Below are 18,408 nucleotides of genomic sequence, written 5' to 3' on the forward strand. Positions count from 1 at the left end.
TCGAGGAGTGGTGCTTCGAGGAGTCAGGGGTTATATTGAGTCAATTGATAACTCATGATGATCTACTTGCTCCAACCTGTAAAGTTAATGCACTTGAAGACAACCAAACTCATATGCATGTACATACAACATGATAGTGCTTGAAATGGTACAAAACAAAAAGCATTAAGGATTAACAATTTGATGGAACAACATGTTAATAAATATATAAAAGAGTGAGGGTACAATGCTGCTCAATGTGTCTAAGGACTAGAAAAGTAGTCTTACTATGAAAAACTATTCTTTTTTCACTTAGGTCAATAGAAATACATCCCAAAGCACTAAGAAAAGGTGTACGTTTGTTCCCTTATGCTTCATAACAAATATTGACAACGTTAGATAAGTTGCTTTTTCATCATCTAGTTCACTTGTTATACATCTTTATATCCTTGAACAAACAAAAAGAATTTAGGAACTTTATCTTATCATACATTAAGGAATGCACAATGGACTAGAAGCATGAATTTAGGACATGTATTCCATCACACATTAAGGAATACACAAGGAGTGGAAATGGAGTGAGAGATGAGCTACCTATAGAGGAGTTATGAATCCTATGCATTTCTACATTTTTTTAAATTTCTACTTGCTCTTCCCTTGCCTTTCATGGTAGGTTGAAAAGGGAATATGTAGAATAGATTGTATATCTTATCATATGGATCATGCATGGTAGAATCAAGTGTAGAGTGTAAATAAAGAGGGAGGATGACTTCTCTTGGTATATTCATGTGACTTAGGAATAGAGTATGCTTAAAGGAATAGATCACAATGCATGCGTTCCACCAAAATTGAGATTTATTATGTAAGTGAGGAAGGTAGTTCACCCGATGCATATAGTCATTATACCCTCCAACATGACTAGTAGATAGTTCACCATTGTTGGAATGTAGAAGAAGAAGAAAATATAACCTATCTGCTTCTTTTTAGTTTTATGAAAAACAAAATGTGTATCAATATTCACATCCCAATTTTATGTACATGAATAAACAAAACAAGTAAAATAGGCCTCTTATAGGCTATGTTAAAACAAGAATCCTAAAGGTGATCCTTTTGTTGAATATTGTTGAATAAATCGAAAGGGCAATCCGAGAGGATCCACATGCATGCATGCAAACTTCCTACTTAGATTTATTCATAATTCTGTGGCTAATAGATAGCTTGATAGGTTTAATGTGTGGAGAGTCATAACGTGTAAACTTCCTTGAAGAAATCCATAGCAAGTAACACGCAAGCAAGGCCATGGATATGAGCACGTAATGCACAAGAAAGTAACATTGAAGAAATCCATAGCAAGTAACACATAAGCAAGGCCATGGATATGACCAAGTAACACACAAGCAAGTAACATTGAAGAAATCCATAGCAAGTAACACACAAGTAAGGCCATGGGTATGAGTAAAAGCTAGATTAGATTGCATGACTTAGTGCCCCTTTATATAGGCAAATGGTTATATGTAGTAGACTACATGTGGTCACTCTGTGTTACCAACTCAGCCATCCACTAGTTGGTCCACTTGTCTCTATCCTTATCCTTCCACCATGTTAGGCCTAGTTCATATATTTAGTATCAACTATGCTAAAGCCCCCCCTTGGTATGTGGTTGGCCATTGTTGATTGCCATTATCATCAGTTGGATGTGGTGTGATTACAAATATATGCTAGTCTCTCTTGAGTTTGTATCATGCTCATAAGCATGTGGTGTGTAGTTAGAGAGGTTTAAATACAAATATAAACTCAAACTATTTAGAGGATGCTTCCTTGGCTATAGCATATGGTGCCATAGGATAAGCTTACATTACTATTTTCAAATTAGGTGTTTAGTGAATAAAGATACACCATGAGATTCATTTGAGCTAAGTACGTCATGATTTTGGAGTGGTTGTCTGCATAATTGACTCAATTAGAGTAGCGACCTTTTTCAAAACTACCAACTCTCTTAGAAATTATTCATCTTGCCTTTGTTCATGCAATCCTTTTCTTCATGATTGGTCAAGCCCTAATGATTACCTTTAATCCTTTAATTGCTTCTTCTTGCACTTATTAAGATAGTGTCTCAAGTAGAAGTGGAAATGGTTCTAGTTAGTTTAAATTTGCTCTCTCTTCCTAACAAAGATGTGTCAATCCAAGGCAACTTCAAGTCATCCATGTTAGATGACATCTCCAATGAAGGTGCTATATCCTTCTACAACATAGCTTGCCAAGAGATGGCTTTAGTCTTATCTTTATCAATCATGTACTTTAGAGCAACCAATTGTTATCTTATAGTCATGTATCCACTCAAGTGACTGGTGAGATCAATTTTGGGGTTGTACTTCAAGTTATAGACTTGATGAATAATTTCACCTTAGCATGCTTGGAGTTAGTTCCAAACTCCTTGTTAAAATCCTCTTACACATCCGCTGCACTTAAATACCATTGATATGATGCATGCGCTCATCTCCCAAGCATGTAGCTATGTATTCTAAGGCTTTTTTGTTGTTTATATTGTAGTCATCTCCCAAGCTTGCTACTATGTCTCTTCCAATGATGATGCCTCATAGACTTTTCCATGTATGTGGATACATATATGGAAACCAAACACTATGAACTTGTCAATTACAACTTGGGTGGCCATGATGCTCAATGGAGATGTCATACCAAGCTTATAGATTATGCTTGGCAGTATTTGACTCATGCAAGTGAGCAATAAGGGAGATTTTATCTTGATATATCTCAAATTAGTATATACATGAAGGATGAGAGACCTTATTACAATGTGTATTGATGCTAATGATATGTTAGATTGACAATGGAGAATTTTTAACTTTCAACAATTGTGGCCAATAGGATATTTGATGTGAAGAGGCTAGACACTAAAACCTTAGCAAGTTTAGTACAAAGTAATGTGAACTCTAAGGTGATGTAATAGACTTGATAATAGGCTTTACACACTCATTTATTAAGATTATATGTACTATAAAAGTGAAACTTCAAACATGCCTTTAATAGAAGCCCAATCCTAATTGACAAATGCTTCCAAAGGTGAGGAGTACTCAAGAGAAATGATTGATTAGGAACAAGTTTGGTGCCTACTAAGTTGATTGCAAAATTCAAGCACCCCAAGCTGTGCACACAATAGATTTGTTAGGAAATATGCAATTTCAAAACCCATGCTCTTTTATTGATGGCACCATTTGTCACCATCCTCCCTTTCAATTTTCTTAAGACATTTATTGGGAAACTCCTTGGCTTTCATTTGAATCACTTTGCAAAGGATTTGATGAGGTGTAGAGAGAGAATGAGCTAAACTGGCAACTAGAGCCCTAGAGCAGAAAACGACAAATTAGATTTCAACACATGAGAAAAGTGATTAGATGCTAATCATGGGGATTAGGAGCATGGCATTTGATAAGGAAGATGGCGACCTAGCTCTAGACACCACATCAAAAAATCTATGGTGGGTAATATACAAGGAAGGCCATGGGCGTGAGCAAGAGTTGGATTGGATTTTGTTACTTGATGTCGATTTTGCAAGACAGTGTTTACATGTGGTACATTGTATGTGGCCACTTTGTGGTGCCAACTCATTTATCCACTTGTCCATTGGATTCTGTCAATCCTTATCCTTCCCACTCTCTTAGGCCTAGTTCATATACTCAAGTATCTATGCAAACATCCATGCAATGATTGTAGGTAGTTTGATAGGTGCAATGCTCTTACAAGTATGCTTATTATTACATACCAAATCAAAGCACCAAATTGTTGGATAAGCAATCCTTTTGTTAATGCGAAAATGCAAGATCAAGTCACTTTTGCTTAAATTTTTCAAGTGGCCTCCAATGTACTAAAACATCTCAAATGCTCAAATGGTTGCTACCCTACAGTATTGGACCATGAATCATTGATTATTAAATGGATGTGTTATACTGTAATTTAGGTTTTTAAATAACTTCAAAAAATTTCATTGGTTTTTTCTATGTAGAAACTCTATCAAAAACTTTGAATTGAACTTAGGACTTAGTTTTTGCTATGCAAACTTATCCTTTATGTTTTGAACAACTTCAAAACTTGTCCTTGGTTCTTTCTATGTAGAAACTCTATGAAGCACTTTGAGTTTGACTTAATTTTCCCTATGCAAGGTGCATCTTCTAAGATGTTATAAATATTTTACATAATAGATCCTCACATTATAAAACTCAATCAAGCACTAGCTTAGTAAGTGTTAGTTATTATACGCTTCAAAAAAACAAAACCTTGTTGCATGCAAACAAAGCATAAAGATTTCTACACAACAAGTTTTTATTATACACATGATGTTTTCATGGTGCTCTAAGGATCTTTCATTGCCATTTCATTGGTTGCTAGTCTATTGGTCCTCGACACATTCAAATACTTACTCTTATGAGATGCATACACGAAGTCTAATAATACAACACTATCATTTCTTAAACATGTCACATCTTCAAAACCACACATAATGCTCAGTTGAAGTCACTATCTATGGGTGGAATAACTTTAGTCTACACAATAAAAGGTAGCTTATGAAAGGGTATACCTTAACACTAGCAATGACATGAGACATGAGGTAAAGCTTCAAGTTATTTGATATAACATGACGTCTACAAACAAGGATCGGTTTAAAGTAGATAATGCATATAATGCCTCCCACAATTCAATATACACACACATACCATCAAAAGGGGTTCAAGTATTCCTACAACACGATGGTTGGTGGTTGCATAATAAAGGGGCATCATGGCGAGTCTTCAAAATTTAAATTGTTATTATCCTTGTGTGTGTTCTTGTAACATGTGCATGATTATACGTGGATGACTAATAACAAAGTATGAGCATGTCACTTGACGTTAATTGTTATTATTGACCTTCAATCAACTTGTGATGCATAAGAGTTGCATAACGAGTAAGTAACCTTCTCTCAACATGTAATAAAAAACATTTGCTATTTTGAGAAACATCTCAGGTGGTTGGTTGGCATAAATGCTACTATTGTTGTTGTTGCTTATGCTTCTCAGGGGTTTAAGTCATAATATGAGCACCTTTGTTGGTACTTACCTTTAAGGATGAGAAGATAGTTAAGCATAAATAATGGTTACAACAATGATATAGTTTTCCATCCATATTAATGTTGCATTGATAGATCAACAATTATAAAACTATGATTGGTTACTTTCATTGTTTGATATTCACTATTGCACTTGAAATCTAAAGTCTCCCTCTAAACTTGAGGCATTTCTCACAATGAAACATCTAAAAGAAAGTATCTCTAAAGTCATAGTTTATGCTAAACATGCCATCATTAGATGTGTAGTGTTGAACTTTATAAGCTAGTACTTTATTATCTAGTGTCACAATTACACATTTTACTATACTTTGAAATGACATTGAAGCTACACCCATATGATCAAAGTGTTGTAATGAAATTGATGGATCTCATATTTGCAATTCACACCTTTGAACCTCCTTAAGGTGCCAAAGAAAGAGTAGCCTTAAGAAAGAAAGGAGACAAGCGAGAAAGAAATCTATACTTTGTCAATTAAGGGGAATCCTTGATATGTATTGTAGCTCATTAGAATTATGCAAATGCATTAAGCATAAGAGTTTGACCTAAATTTTAATGGTATCTATTAGAAGAAGGTAATGGATGTAATGGGTATCACATAATTGATAGCATAAAACTAAGCTTGTAAAAATCAAACATTGAGCAAGTTGGGTGTATTGGGGTAGAGCATTCCAACAATCTTTATTGGCTATCAAATTGTCATTTCTATGGGTAATGTGATAGTCATTGGTCAAGGGCCTAGGTTTTTGAGTTTGTGTGTGTGCGTGTGTAAAGAGAGAGAGAGAGAGAGAGAGAGAGAGAGAGAGAGAGAGAGAGAGAGAGAGAGAGAGAGAGAGAGAGAGAGAGAGAGAGAGAGAGAGAGAGAGAGAGAGAGAGAGAGAGGGGAGAAGGTTAGAGAAAGTTAAAAGGAGAGAGAGGAAGAGAGAAAGAAAGATATAGAAAGAGAGGGAGGGGTGAGAAAAAAAGAGAAAGTTAAAGGGGGAAAGAGAGAGAGAGAGAGAGAGAGGAAAGGAAAGAGAGAGGGGAGAAGGTTAGAGAAAGTTAAAAGGAGAGAGAGGAAGAGAGAAAGAAAGATATAGAAAGAGAGGGAGGGGTGAGAAAAAAAGAGAAAGTTAAAGGGGGAAAGAGAGAGAGAGAGAGAGAGAGAGAGAGAGAAATAAAGACAGAGGATGAGGGAGAGAGAGAAAGAGGTGCATTGCCCTCTAATTTTTCCTATATATTCATGTTTTAGATTGTGAGTGAAAATGCAATGTCATTGTGATTGGGCACCTTGATAACTCAAAATATATGTGGACTTATAGAATGCTTAGTTGGAGTAGTGCTACTTAACAAGATTAAAGTGACAAAGACTAGGCGCTCGATACCTAGTTTCTACTGGTGCTTTGCACCGATGTTACTTACAATTAGGGTGCTTTGTGACCTAATACATGCTTCATGTAGCAAGAGGATTCATATTAATAATCATATTTTATTTTATGGCTCACTCATTCAATTAGTTTTATGATTTGCACATTAAATCACACAAAAGCTATTAGAAGAAACAATACATATAATGTCATGTGTTTTACAATAACTTCAATCAAGGATCAAGAAGCTTTTACATGGATAGTGTTTCTCATTAGAATTGCACTATCTGAACATCTAATTATTCAAATATATACCTCTCTCATGCCTTCCTAGATGCACCTCAAAGACACAACAATGTTCAACCAACCATAGGTTTCATTTGAGGTGCATCTAGGATTCCACAAACCTTTTCAATGAAATTGGAGAGTGCCTTATGCATTGCATCATGTTGTATCATAACATGATAGCATTTCAAGTCATACATGATTCACATACATTTCTCACTTCCCCATGTGCAAACATAAATATGGACACCATGTAACATGGTATCGAGTTCATACATAACAAGTCACATATAATTTTCTAGGTATCAAACTCAATGAGAATGTTGTTGGAATATAATAAACAATAAAATTGAATTCCATTACCACATGAGTATGCAAACATATGTGTCCATTTACTTGCACATGGAAGTGTTAAAGGTTGAAAGCATGTTCTTAAGGAAACAAACATGTGCCAAAATGATACTTATACTATGGCAAGTTGGAGGTGGGGCAAAAAGTAGGATCACGATGTATTAGTGGAGGCTAAAATTAAATATACATAACATATTGCTTAATGTATCCCTTGAAACAAAGTTTATTCTTGACTCTCTCTCTCTCTCTCTCTCTCTCTCTCTATGTATATATATATATATATTTAAATAAATGAATATGTGTGTGTATGTATGCATGCATGCATGCATGTGTGTATGTATGTAGTTTGACTCAAATCTCATAACATGTGATACTAAAGTGAAAGTACTTGGTATGTAAGTTAAATAACTGTCAGATATGATTTTTAGATAAGTTTTGGCCCTACCTATGGGATATGAGTTTGGTATAATGACTGTAAATCATAGGTATAAATACCATGCAAAGATACTTCTTGATATAGATGCTAAGCCTATTGGTTGTCCTTTACCTTCTCATGTGAAGGTTAGTTAGTACGATTGTCTACAGTCTGATGAGCAAAAGATTGAGATGGCCAAGATCCCTTATGCATCCATAGTGGGCATTTTGATGTATGCCATGGTAGCTACTTGCCTTGACATAGCATTTGTAGTGGGAGTTGTGGCATGCTATATGGCTACACTTGGCCGATGGCATTAAGATGCCGTCAAGGATATCATGAGGCACTTGAAGGGCACAACAACTATGTGCATCTATTATGGTAGCTAGGACACAGGAGTTGTGGGATACATTTGTTGAGAAATAGACAAATGATGTATGCTCCAAGAGGAGCTGTCCTGAATTCCATATGCACAGTGAGGAGAGTGGAACAACTCAAAGCCTATAAAGCATTGTACTTGACTATGAAATGAATACAATATCATGATGCTTTGTACTTTCAATTAAGTGTCTGTCATTGTCAATTCTACACAAGATTGTGTTTATGAGTCCAAGCTAATCTATCTTGGAACCTAATTCACTTGTGTAATAGTTTATCTCTACTTGTCCGTGTCATTATGAACTTGGTCTTCATCTTCGATCCACCATAGCTTGTGTCATGTCCTAGATCCGCATCATTTAACATGGTATTAGAGCCCAATTGGGCATGGCACAGCTCATACTCTGAATCTCTAGTCTCCCTTCACCTCTGGTGATCTCTAACCAGCTCACATCTTCAGCTTCAACTTCAAATCTTAGTTGGACCTTGTGGCAGCCATAGCCAGACTGCACCTACCCACCTTGGAGCTCTTGGATCTCTCTCTACGGGCCATATCTTCAGGTGATTCCTCTGGAGGTATCTTCCCTTGCTCAAGACGCTTCATCCTAGCACTTCAATCGACGAGATTACTGCTTCCTAGCTCCAACATTACACAAATCGAAACGCGCTGTCCTGTCTGCGCCTATCCACAATCGTACTGCTGACGCGAATCGTACGGTTTGAAATCGACCCTGTGAGCATAGGGCTTTTGAAGCTCACTATGCAAGCCTACTCCCCATACAATATCTTGGGCAATGGTGAACTCGTTGAGCTGCACGAACTGAAAGAACAGTCGGCTGTCTAAAACCCTAGAGGAAGCCATATCCAGAAATTTGAAAAGCTTGGTAACCTTGTTCTTTTTCTCATTACCATCATCAACAGTGATTTTGATCACTGAGGAATAATCTCTGAAGCTCATTACTAGTCTGGAAGTGTCCAAGGAAGCTCAGAAGCCACCCACGAAGTTCCTGAGAGGAAGCAGATCAAGTACCAACTAGTATCCATTAACACTCAACTAGTGTCAATTGACACTGATTCTCTTGTGTCTCTTGACACATTAAAATACAATTTTTTGCTGGTTAACTGAAGATTAGCAACATGGCAGAGCTTGAGCAAATAGCAAAGTTCAATGGAGAAGGCTTCCATGCCTAGAAGGAAAAGACCATGTATCACCTAATGCGGAAAGACTTGTGGGACCTGTTTGAAGATGATGCAGATAACAAGAAGGAAGATGATGAAGACGGGTTTGTTGAAGAAGACTAGTTCAAATCCAAAGAATGGAAGAAGATGAATAATAAGGCACTAGGCATCATTGCCTGGGGATTAAGTGATGATGTGTTACATCATATATCTGGCATTAGAAATGCTAGAACCGCCCGGGAGGAACTTGATAAAATGTTTGGTACTCAAGCAAAGAATTCAAAGGTAAAACTTCTCATGCAGTTTTATAAACTGGATATCAAAGACAGTGCTTCTATGACCATACACATTAATAAGTTTAAGAGTTTAAAAACTCAGCTTGCATCTCTTAAAAAGAATATTGAGGAAGATGAAGCAATAGCCGTACTGCTTGCAAGTGTAAACAAGGATCCATATGAAAATCTTGTATCCACTTTGAGTAATGTTCCAAGCCTCACACTTAAAGATATTGTGCACTCACTACTCGATGAAGAAGGCAAAGTAAAAACCAAGAATGCAAAAGACAATGTCTCATCATCTAGAGAAAATCTTTTGTACACCAAAGGAGCTGCTGGACCTAAAGGAAGAGGTCGAGGATTCATCAACAACAATAACAAGGATCGGATTACATGTCACTATTGTGGTAATTCTGGCCATGTAGCCAGTGAATGTTTCCACAAGAAGAGAGCCCAACAATTGCAAAGTGATCATCACCAGAACCAATACATGGAAGAAAGAGAAGAAGAAGAATATGCTTCCACTACCATCAACAACTTTGACAGATTGTTTTGAAGAACTTTCATTGTATCTTTCATATGTTTTTTTCCACAGTGGATCTTTCTTTTCCTTAGTGAATTTGATTTGTACAACCCTTGCCAAGATGTAAAGTCTCAAGCTTTAACTTGACTAGGCTGCCTATGAGCTAGTCTTCCGGGCCATGTTATCATGAAGGGGGGGCAAAAGCCAACAAGTGTAGGGACTCATCATTTGAGGGGGGGTGTTGAGAAATAGACAAATGATGTATGCTCCAAGAGGAGCTGTCCTGAATCCCATATGCACAGTGAGGAGAGTGGAACAACTCAAAGCCTATAAAGCATTGTACTTGACTATGAAATGAATACAATATCATGATGCTTTGTACTTTCAGTTAAGTGTCTGTCATTGTCAACTCTACACAAGATTGTGTTTATGAGTCCAAGCTAATCTATCTTGGAACCTAATTCACTTGTGTAATAGTTTCTCTACTTGTCCGTGTCATTATGAACTTGGTCTTCATCTTTGATCCACCATAGCTTGTGTCATGTCCTAGATCCGCATCATTTAACAACATTGACTTTGATCATGCATGACTCTTTACTACACAGAGAAGAGTATGCTGCAGCCATTGAAGCTTGCAAGGAGGCTCTTTAGTTAGGATATCTGGTGGCAGACCTTGGCATTACTAATATGGTCCCTACATTGCATTCGGATTCTATGAGTGCTATTCAGTGGGCCAAGAATTCAATCTTCCATATTGTGAAGATGAAGCACATTGAGGTGCGTTACCACTTTATTTGAGATGTCGTTGAGGACAAGTCCATTGAGCTCATCGAAAACTCAACTGACCAAAATCCAGCAGATATGCTCACTAAAAGTTTCTCAATAGAGCACTTTGCCTTTCTTTGGAAGTTGATGGGTGTTGGACAAGATGATGTCTTTCCTTACCCTATCGTACTTATGTACATTTGTACTTTGTCACTTTTTCCTTATTCTCTCCTTACTAGGGGCACATTCGCCTTTAAGTGGGAGGTTGTTGGGGGGTAAAGGTGCTTGGGCCTAGCCACCTGTGTATTAGTTACACTAACAATACCTATACGGTTCATTAGTTACCCGCACATCCACACCTGTACACGCAACAGGTATTGGGCACCTATCACTATCACTTTATTATTTATTATTTCAATGACATTTGAATAAAGGAAAGGCCAATTACACATTGTGACTATTGGAGTTCTCACATGGTGTCTCTCTCTCTCTTACTCTTGCTCCTTCCACCCTAGCTCTTGCTTCCACTCCATGCTTCCACTTTAGGGCTCACTCCCTCTAATGACTATTGAGGAGTGTATGGCCATTGTGAGATGCAACTCATGAGAGCAAATCTTTTGTGTCTAGGCTAAGAGTGAGAAAGAGACAATAGAGAAGTAAAAATTGACTCTAGTTGTAGAGAGAGACGAGAACATGTACTTGGTGCACCTAAAAAACTTGAGGACTCAATAAAGTGCCATTCATAATTGTGGATGGAGTAGCATTGTCATCGGTAGGTCGTCGTGGGTCTATTCTCTCTTGGAGTCTCACGCACTCCTTGTGTATCTTTGCTCCTTACTTCATGTTTCAATTTCTATAAAGCTTCCATGCCTCGATAGAGCTTCAACCCTTTTGCAACATGCTTCTCACTTACTCAATCTCTCCTCTTGATGTGCCAATTTAGCATAAGAGTATGTAGAAGAGATGTGTTCATGGCCTCTATATAGGCCTCAAATTATAGTGGTTGGAGATGAGGTTGAGGAGAGAGGGAAGTTGGTGTTAAGAGATTTCAATAAGGAGGGGTATCTGTGATGTGTTAATGTGTTGTCAAAAGCTTGATTTGAGTTCAAAGTAAGCTATTTTCAGTTCTTTTTGAGAGACTTAGGAGTACATATGTTTTGACCAAAAATGAGGTCAAGAAAAGTAAAACAACAGCTCATAGGCACTCACTCGCAAAAACTCTTGCATATGGGACACGTTCAAAGCCTTGTGATTGCGGCGATGAGCTCTACGATTCTATTATTTCATTTTAAATTGAGTAATTAAAAAAAGTTCAAATATTAATCTCCATATTTTTTCCATCCAGAATTCTTATTAAGATCCTTAAAAATATATATAACAAAGGTATTCAAGATGCCTAAATGTTATTACTCCAGAACCTTGGTCATGTGCAACAAAACACACATCATCCTTGAAAACTTTAGATGATTATGGAGTATTAAGTAGCGTAGTGGATATATTACAAAGAACTACATTGTATCGTACCATTGTTATAGCATACATATTATACCCTAAAGAGGAATGCTAAGAAAACAAGTTAGCATAGTAGTTCAACTATGTGAGCATGTACACATTGATGATAAGTTGGTGTGAAAGGGTGGTTTTCGTGATGGGTGGAAACGGGGACATCAAACCCACTGCGAACAACCCCATGTTACTAGAGAGAGCGGGGGGTAGATCTGAGGGGCACATCCATCCCACCTTCCTCCTCTTCTTTTAAAACCAATTCTTCTCTCCCTCTCTCATACCAACAATACGCACCGGCAACAGCAGCAGCAGCTGGACTTGCCTGCTTCGCCAGCCTCGCCATCTCTCTCTCTCACACAGGTATGCTTTCTTCTCTCTCTCTCTCTCTCTCTCTCTCTCTGTGTTCGTGCCAGTATCTCTACGTCGAATACCGCTTGCTGCAGTTCGTCTCCACTGCCAGTCCGTTCCGCGATCAATAATGCCCTCCCTTTCGAAGTCTGTCGGTTTGCCATGGCGAAATGTGGCTTACCTGCACTGCCTGCGCGGTTGCTCATCTTTACTGTCAAGAGCTTGCACTACTGCAATCGATTGCATTTGGATCGATTATAGCAAGCAGTTACGCATGCCTGACATGATGTTTTTTCCCTCTCTTAGGTTTCGTCCTTAGCCAAAACTACGCAAAGAGCTAGGGTTTTCTATCTCGCGTTTCACAATGTAGCTCTCTCTTCTTTGTCATACATCCGTATCATGGCCTCTTCTGTGTTCCTACCGGCCTCCGTTCATGCAGGTGGCCTTGCTGTGAGGTTCTTAGTCTCCCTACCTGCTTGCAAGCTGTCTCACCACGCTCTCGCTCCCATTTTCCGTGTTCATTGCAGGTCGCAAGCCATGGCTTCTCACATCGTCGGATATCCTCGCATGGGGCCCAAGAGAGAGCTCAAGTTTGCGCTCGAGTCCTTCTGGGATGGCAAGTCGTCTGCTTCTGACCTGGAGCAGGTGGCTAAGGATCTGAGGTGCTCCATCTGGAAGCAAATGGCAAGCGCAGGCATATCCCACATTCCAAGCAACACCTTCTCCTACTATGACCAGGTGCTTGACACTACTGCCATGCTAGGTGCTGTCCCTCCTCGGTATGGATGGACTGGTGGAGAGATTGGCTTCGATGTGTACTTCTCAATGGCCCGTGGCAATGCCAAGAACCCTGCCATGGAAATGACCAAGTGGTTCGACACAAACTAGTAAGTCAAGTTTGGACAAGCTGTTTATGTAGGAGCATGCGCTTTAACCTTTTTGTTCTAGATCTGATAGCTCACAATGTTACACCACTCAGATCTAGCTAATTTTATGCATTCGCAATCTTTATGCATTTAAAACATGTCCTTTGTGACACCTTGGATGTGCATTTTGCTGTCATCTAAATCGATGTATGTGTGCCAATGCATTCGCATGCAGCAAGAGTAAAATGCTGATGCATTGACCAACCACTTATCACTAATGCCATTATATTTTTGTTCCAATGCATTTGGACTCCATATTCATTGTGTCATGTTGATTTGCCTTCTAGCTTTGTTAATATTGGTTTGTTGCAGCCATTACATAGTGCCTGAGCTTGGTCCTGACACAAAGTTTGCTCTTTCATCACACAAAGCAATTTCAGAATACAAGGAAGCGAAGGAGGTTTGTGCACTCAAACTACTTCTGTTGACACCTCCAGGCTTGTTCCATTTTGATTTTCGTCTTCTCATTTGGCCTCTTTTTGTGCTTTGGAATTGTAGCTTGGCTTAGAGACAGTGCCAGTGCTGGTAGGCCCCGTATCATATCTGTTGTTGGCTAAGCCAGGAAAAGGGGTTGACCCAAAGTTTGATTGTCTTTCTCTTCTTGATTCAGTCCTTCCTGTGTACAAGTAAGTTTTGCAGTTTTGAAAGCTGATCTAGAAAACTCTTTTGTTGGTAACAAGATGCTTAAACTGCATTCTACTTGTTTGCTATAGGGAGATTATTAGTGAGTTGAAGGCAGCTGGGGCAACATGGATCCAGCTTGATGAGCCTGTTCTTGTTCTTGATCTTGAATCGCACAAGCTGGATGCCTTCAAGAAGGCCTATACCTTTTTAGGAACTGAGCTTAGTGGAATCAAATTCCTTGTTGAGACATATTTTGCTGACATTCCAGTAGATGCATACAAGTGAGAATCTTTCAGTGGTTTCGTTTTAACATGAACCTTCTTGTTACTGTTTTCAGCTTTTATATGCTTGGGATATGCATTGTTTGATTGCTTTCATCTGGCAGGACCATCATTGGATTGGAAAGTGTATCTGCACTTGGAGTTGATCTGGTAAGAGGTGGTAAGACCTTGACTGTTATCAAGGAAGTTGGGTTTCCACATGGCAAACTCTTGTTTGCTGGAGTGGTTGATGGAAGGAATATCTGGGCCAACGATTTGTCCGCGTCACTTGCACAATTGGAAGAATTGGGCAAATTGCTGGGAAAAGGTTTGTGCTGTGAGGACTTCAGAATATAACATGGCTTTTTGGTTCCTGTTGTTTGAATGTGTTCTATGCTCTCCCAGAACCTGCACTTATCCAGCTATTGTTTTTGTTGTTCTCAGATAAAATTGTGGTTTCCACATCATCATCTCTTTTGCATACTGCTGTCGATCTCCAGAATGAGACTAAGCTTGATGGAGAGCTAAAATCATGGTTAGCATTTGCTGCCCAGAAGGTCTTGGAAGTAGTTGCACTCGGAAAGGCCTTCGCAGGAGACAAGGATGAGGTGGGTTAGTTTTCATCGGTGCTCTAGTTATGACCCCCTACTTTTTGGAACTGGCATGATGACTAAGAGCTGTCACCTCCACAGGGTGTATTTGCCGCAAATGCTGCCGCCCAAGCTTCACGCAGAGCATCACCTCGGGTTCACAATAAGGAAGTGCAGGAAGCAGTAAGCTCAGGATGCTTTTTGGAGTGCATAACTTTTTTGATGCATTTGGATTGCCAATTGTAGCCTTGATTTTGGAATCTGTTGAACAGGCAAGTGGCCTTCATGGTTCTGAACATCGCCGGGTGACCCCAGTAGGCCTCCGACTGGATGAGCAGCAAAAGCATTTGAACCTTCCTATCTTGCCAACCACCACAATTGGTTCATTTCCCCAAACATTGGAACTCCGGAGGGTTCGACGAGAGTTCAAAGCAAAGAAGTATAAATTTGCATGCATCTTGATAATTGAAGTTGCTTTACAACTGATGACTGAACTTGAGTGCTTGATTGGTGCTTATTTGCAGAATATCAGAGGACGCCTACATAAAGGCCATTCAGGCTGAGATTGCCAAAGTTTGCAAGCTGCAAGAAGAACTTGATATTGATGTTCTCGTGCATGGAGAGCCTGAGGTTGGTTAATAATTTTACCTCTTTGGACAAGCTTTTATGTGTCTTTGGTTTCTCAGTTGATTAATCTTTGATGTGCTTTCAGCGAAACGATATGGTTGAGTACTTTGGGGAGCAGCTTAAAGGGTTTGCTTTCACTGAAAATGGCTGGGTTCAGTCGTATGGTTCTCGATGTGTCAAACCACCTATCATTTATGGTGATGTGAGCCGTCCAAATGCAATGACCGTCTTTTGGTCAAAGTATGCACAGAGCCTGACCACTCGACCAATGAAAGGAATGTTAACTGGGCCTGTCACAATCCTGAATTGGTCTTTTGTGAGAAATGACCAGCCAAGGTTAGTTAAATATAGTGGCAGTGCTGCTTCGTTGCATCTCTACATATATGTTACATTTTTCATGGTTGCTGCTTCTTTTGGGACATTGCAGATCTGCAACTTGCTATCAAATTGCTTTGGCTATCAAGGATGAAGTGGAGGACCTAGAGGCTGCTGGAATTCATGTAAAATGTCCTTCAATGATTATTATGTAGTGTTTGCCAGTCCCATCATGCAGGTTGTGTTCCAGAAGATAACCTGGATTGACATTTCTTCTTTTGCAGGTTATTCAGATCGATGAGGCTGCTCTGAGAGAGGGTTTGCCTCTAAGAAAATCTGAACAGAAACATTATTTAGATTGGGCTGTGCATTCATTCAGAATCACCAACTGTGGAGTTAAGGACACCACACAGGTAATTCGATTTTGGTCCTTGTTTGTGTCTGCCTTTTATTTGTTATTGAAAACAGTATTTGTTTTGATTTGATGGAAAGTCCTAATCATCATGGAATTGTATAGATTCACACCCACATGTGCTACTCCCACTTCAATGATATCATTCACTCCATAATTGATATGGATGCTGATGTTATCACAATCGAGAACTCCCGCTCTGATGAGAAGCTCTTAAGAGTATTCCGAGATGGAGTGAAGTATGGTGCTGGAATTGGGCCTGGTGTATATGACATCCATTCTCCAAGAATTCCTGACACAGAGGAGATAGCTGATCGTATTCGGAAGGTAATTGCCTGCATTCTTTTGGAAGAGGTTTCTCCATGCAACTACTGTTTACATTCAGAAGCTGATCCTTTTGAGGTATTGCATTGTTATTTATAGATGTTGGATGTTCTGGAGTCGAAGGTTCTGTGGGTCAATCCTGACTGTGGTTTGAAGACACGCAAGTATGCTGAAGTGAAGCCAGCTTTGATAAACATGGTGGATGCAGCCAAGAAGATCCGAGCAGAGCTCGCTAGCGCTAAGTGAACAACTTGGGACATCTTCCCAGCCAATCGGTGATGAGATGTACCCCTCCTAATACATAGAGGCCTCGATCTGCGGTTTTTTGCGTCCTTGATTCGCTATGTAATAATCAAGGCCTATTCTTTCTAATTGATATTTACAGTGGAATGCATAATTTTCAGTTGTCAAAATTGCTCCATTGTATCTGCAAGATCATGCGACAATCTGGGATTCGGTCAGACCTAACTACACGACACACGCACACGCACGGACGCATCCACTCTCTCCGTATGTATGTGTTAAAACGCAAACGCGCGTCTTGTTGGTGAGAGAGAGAGAATGTGTGCATGCCACAAAGTGCGGGTGACAGTTCCCATCAATCCACAAGGCACAAATAAAGCATTAACTCACAAATGAGCAAAACATTGAATGCATACAACTCATTAGCCCATCAACTTTTGAGTTTTGTGAGAAGCTGCAGCGAGCCTGTATATTATGTGTTGTCTTTTTGTAGCTATACTGGGACTAAAAAGGTTCCATTCGCGTCTAAATATAGTAAATTTGTTTCTAAGAAGAGCAGCTTCGAGAAGTGAACTAGTGGCCCAGGACGATACTGGGACTAAAAGAAGAAAGCGGGTCAATCTATACGATATTAAAACTTGCGCGCTGAGCTAAAGGCCATAAACTTGACACGTGGCTATCGTCGAAGCAACCAGGACGATGGGGTCATCTCTGACGAGAGCGGAGTGCTTGAGAAGTGGAGAGGATGCGAAAGGAGGAAAACGCATGAAATGAAGATTCCGTAGAGAACCATAAAACCTAAGGGGCTCCGGGTTGCGAGTCCATTAATTTAGAGGAGGATTGGATGTGGTGACATGACGGAAATCAGTAAGTGGTGTTTATTGTCAAAGTACACATCGAGAAGAGCATAGAAGAGAAACTTGACGGCATGGCAAAGGAGGTCGCACTTGACTTTAGACCAAGTGTGTTCGCGAATGTGCTACGATTCAACACCGAGGTATTCACGAGGAAACCACTCAAGCCCTTGGACACAATAGCATGGCTCATTGCCATTCTTGATGGCAAAGGAAGTGTGGTTCAAATCTACTATGGTGGTAGGGGGTTTTTTGAGGTTGTCATCTACAAGGATATAGTTTACAAGTGTATTGCAGCTAGGGGTGTATTTTTGGGGCCTTGACTTAGTGTACCTCATATTATGTCATTTGGTTGAATTGAGCTGAGATTGTACCACAAAAAAAACGTTTGGTTTGGATGGAAATCCAAGACCTTTTAATGTCCTTGTGGAATCTCTTGCCCAACATTGCTAGGGGCCACGACAAGCGGCTCTACATCTGAAGTCCTTTTCATGATCATCTTTGCATGCCTTGGAACCCTTAAGAAGAAAAGCATAACACTTTGGTCTTGGATGTGCCATGTGAGGGTGAGCTATCCTTCACGCACACATGGAGCAAGTGCATAGGAACTTATCATTAGTGTCGGTTATGGGACCATTACTATCCGGAGTGTTTGAACAACAAAGAAGAGATTGACAATGTCAAGGCACAAGCTAGTAAGGAGACATGGTTGGAGGTGGCAGAAGGCAATGCAAAAAATATGGGCAATAAAAGGAGCTCAATAT

The 18,408-nt window shown here is 39.5% G+C and overlaps 1 protein-coding gene across 1 annotated transcript; it reads left to right on the forward strand.

Moving 5' to 3' along the window:
* Nucleotides 1-12,322: 12,322 nt before the first annotated feature.
* On the forward strand, nt 12,323-16,960 carry LOC148013229 (5-methyltetrahydropteroyltriglutamate--homocysteine methyltransferase 2-like). Its single transcript, XM_087667455.1, has 15 exons — nt 12,323-12,481; nt 12,997-13,356; nt 13,708-13,795; nt 13,894-14,021; nt 14,109-14,300; nt 14,405-14,607; nt 14,724-14,887; nt 14,972-15,052; nt 15,142-15,308; nt 15,394-15,499; nt 15,582-15,832; nt 15,924-15,996; nt 16,096-16,224; nt 16,329-16,550; nt 16,647-16,960. The coding sequence occupies exons 2-15, from the start codon at nt 13,007-13,009 to the stop codon at nt 16,791-16,793; spliced, it is 2,301 nt and encodes a 766-aa protein (XP_087523581.1). The 5' UTR covers nt 12,323-12,481; nt 12,997-13,006; the 3' UTR covers nt 16,794-16,960.
* Nucleotides 16,961-18,408: the final 1,448 nt, after the last annotated feature.

Source organism: Lygodium microphyllum, chromosome 26 (assembly GCF_053477565.2).
Source record: "Lygodium microphyllum isolate KBCC chromosome 26, Lygodium_microphyllum_v1.1.10, whole genome shotgun sequence".
Classification (NCBI taxonomy): Eukaryota; Viridiplantae; Streptophyta; class Polypodiopsida; order Schizaeales; family Lygodiaceae; genus Lygodium; species Lygodium microphyllum.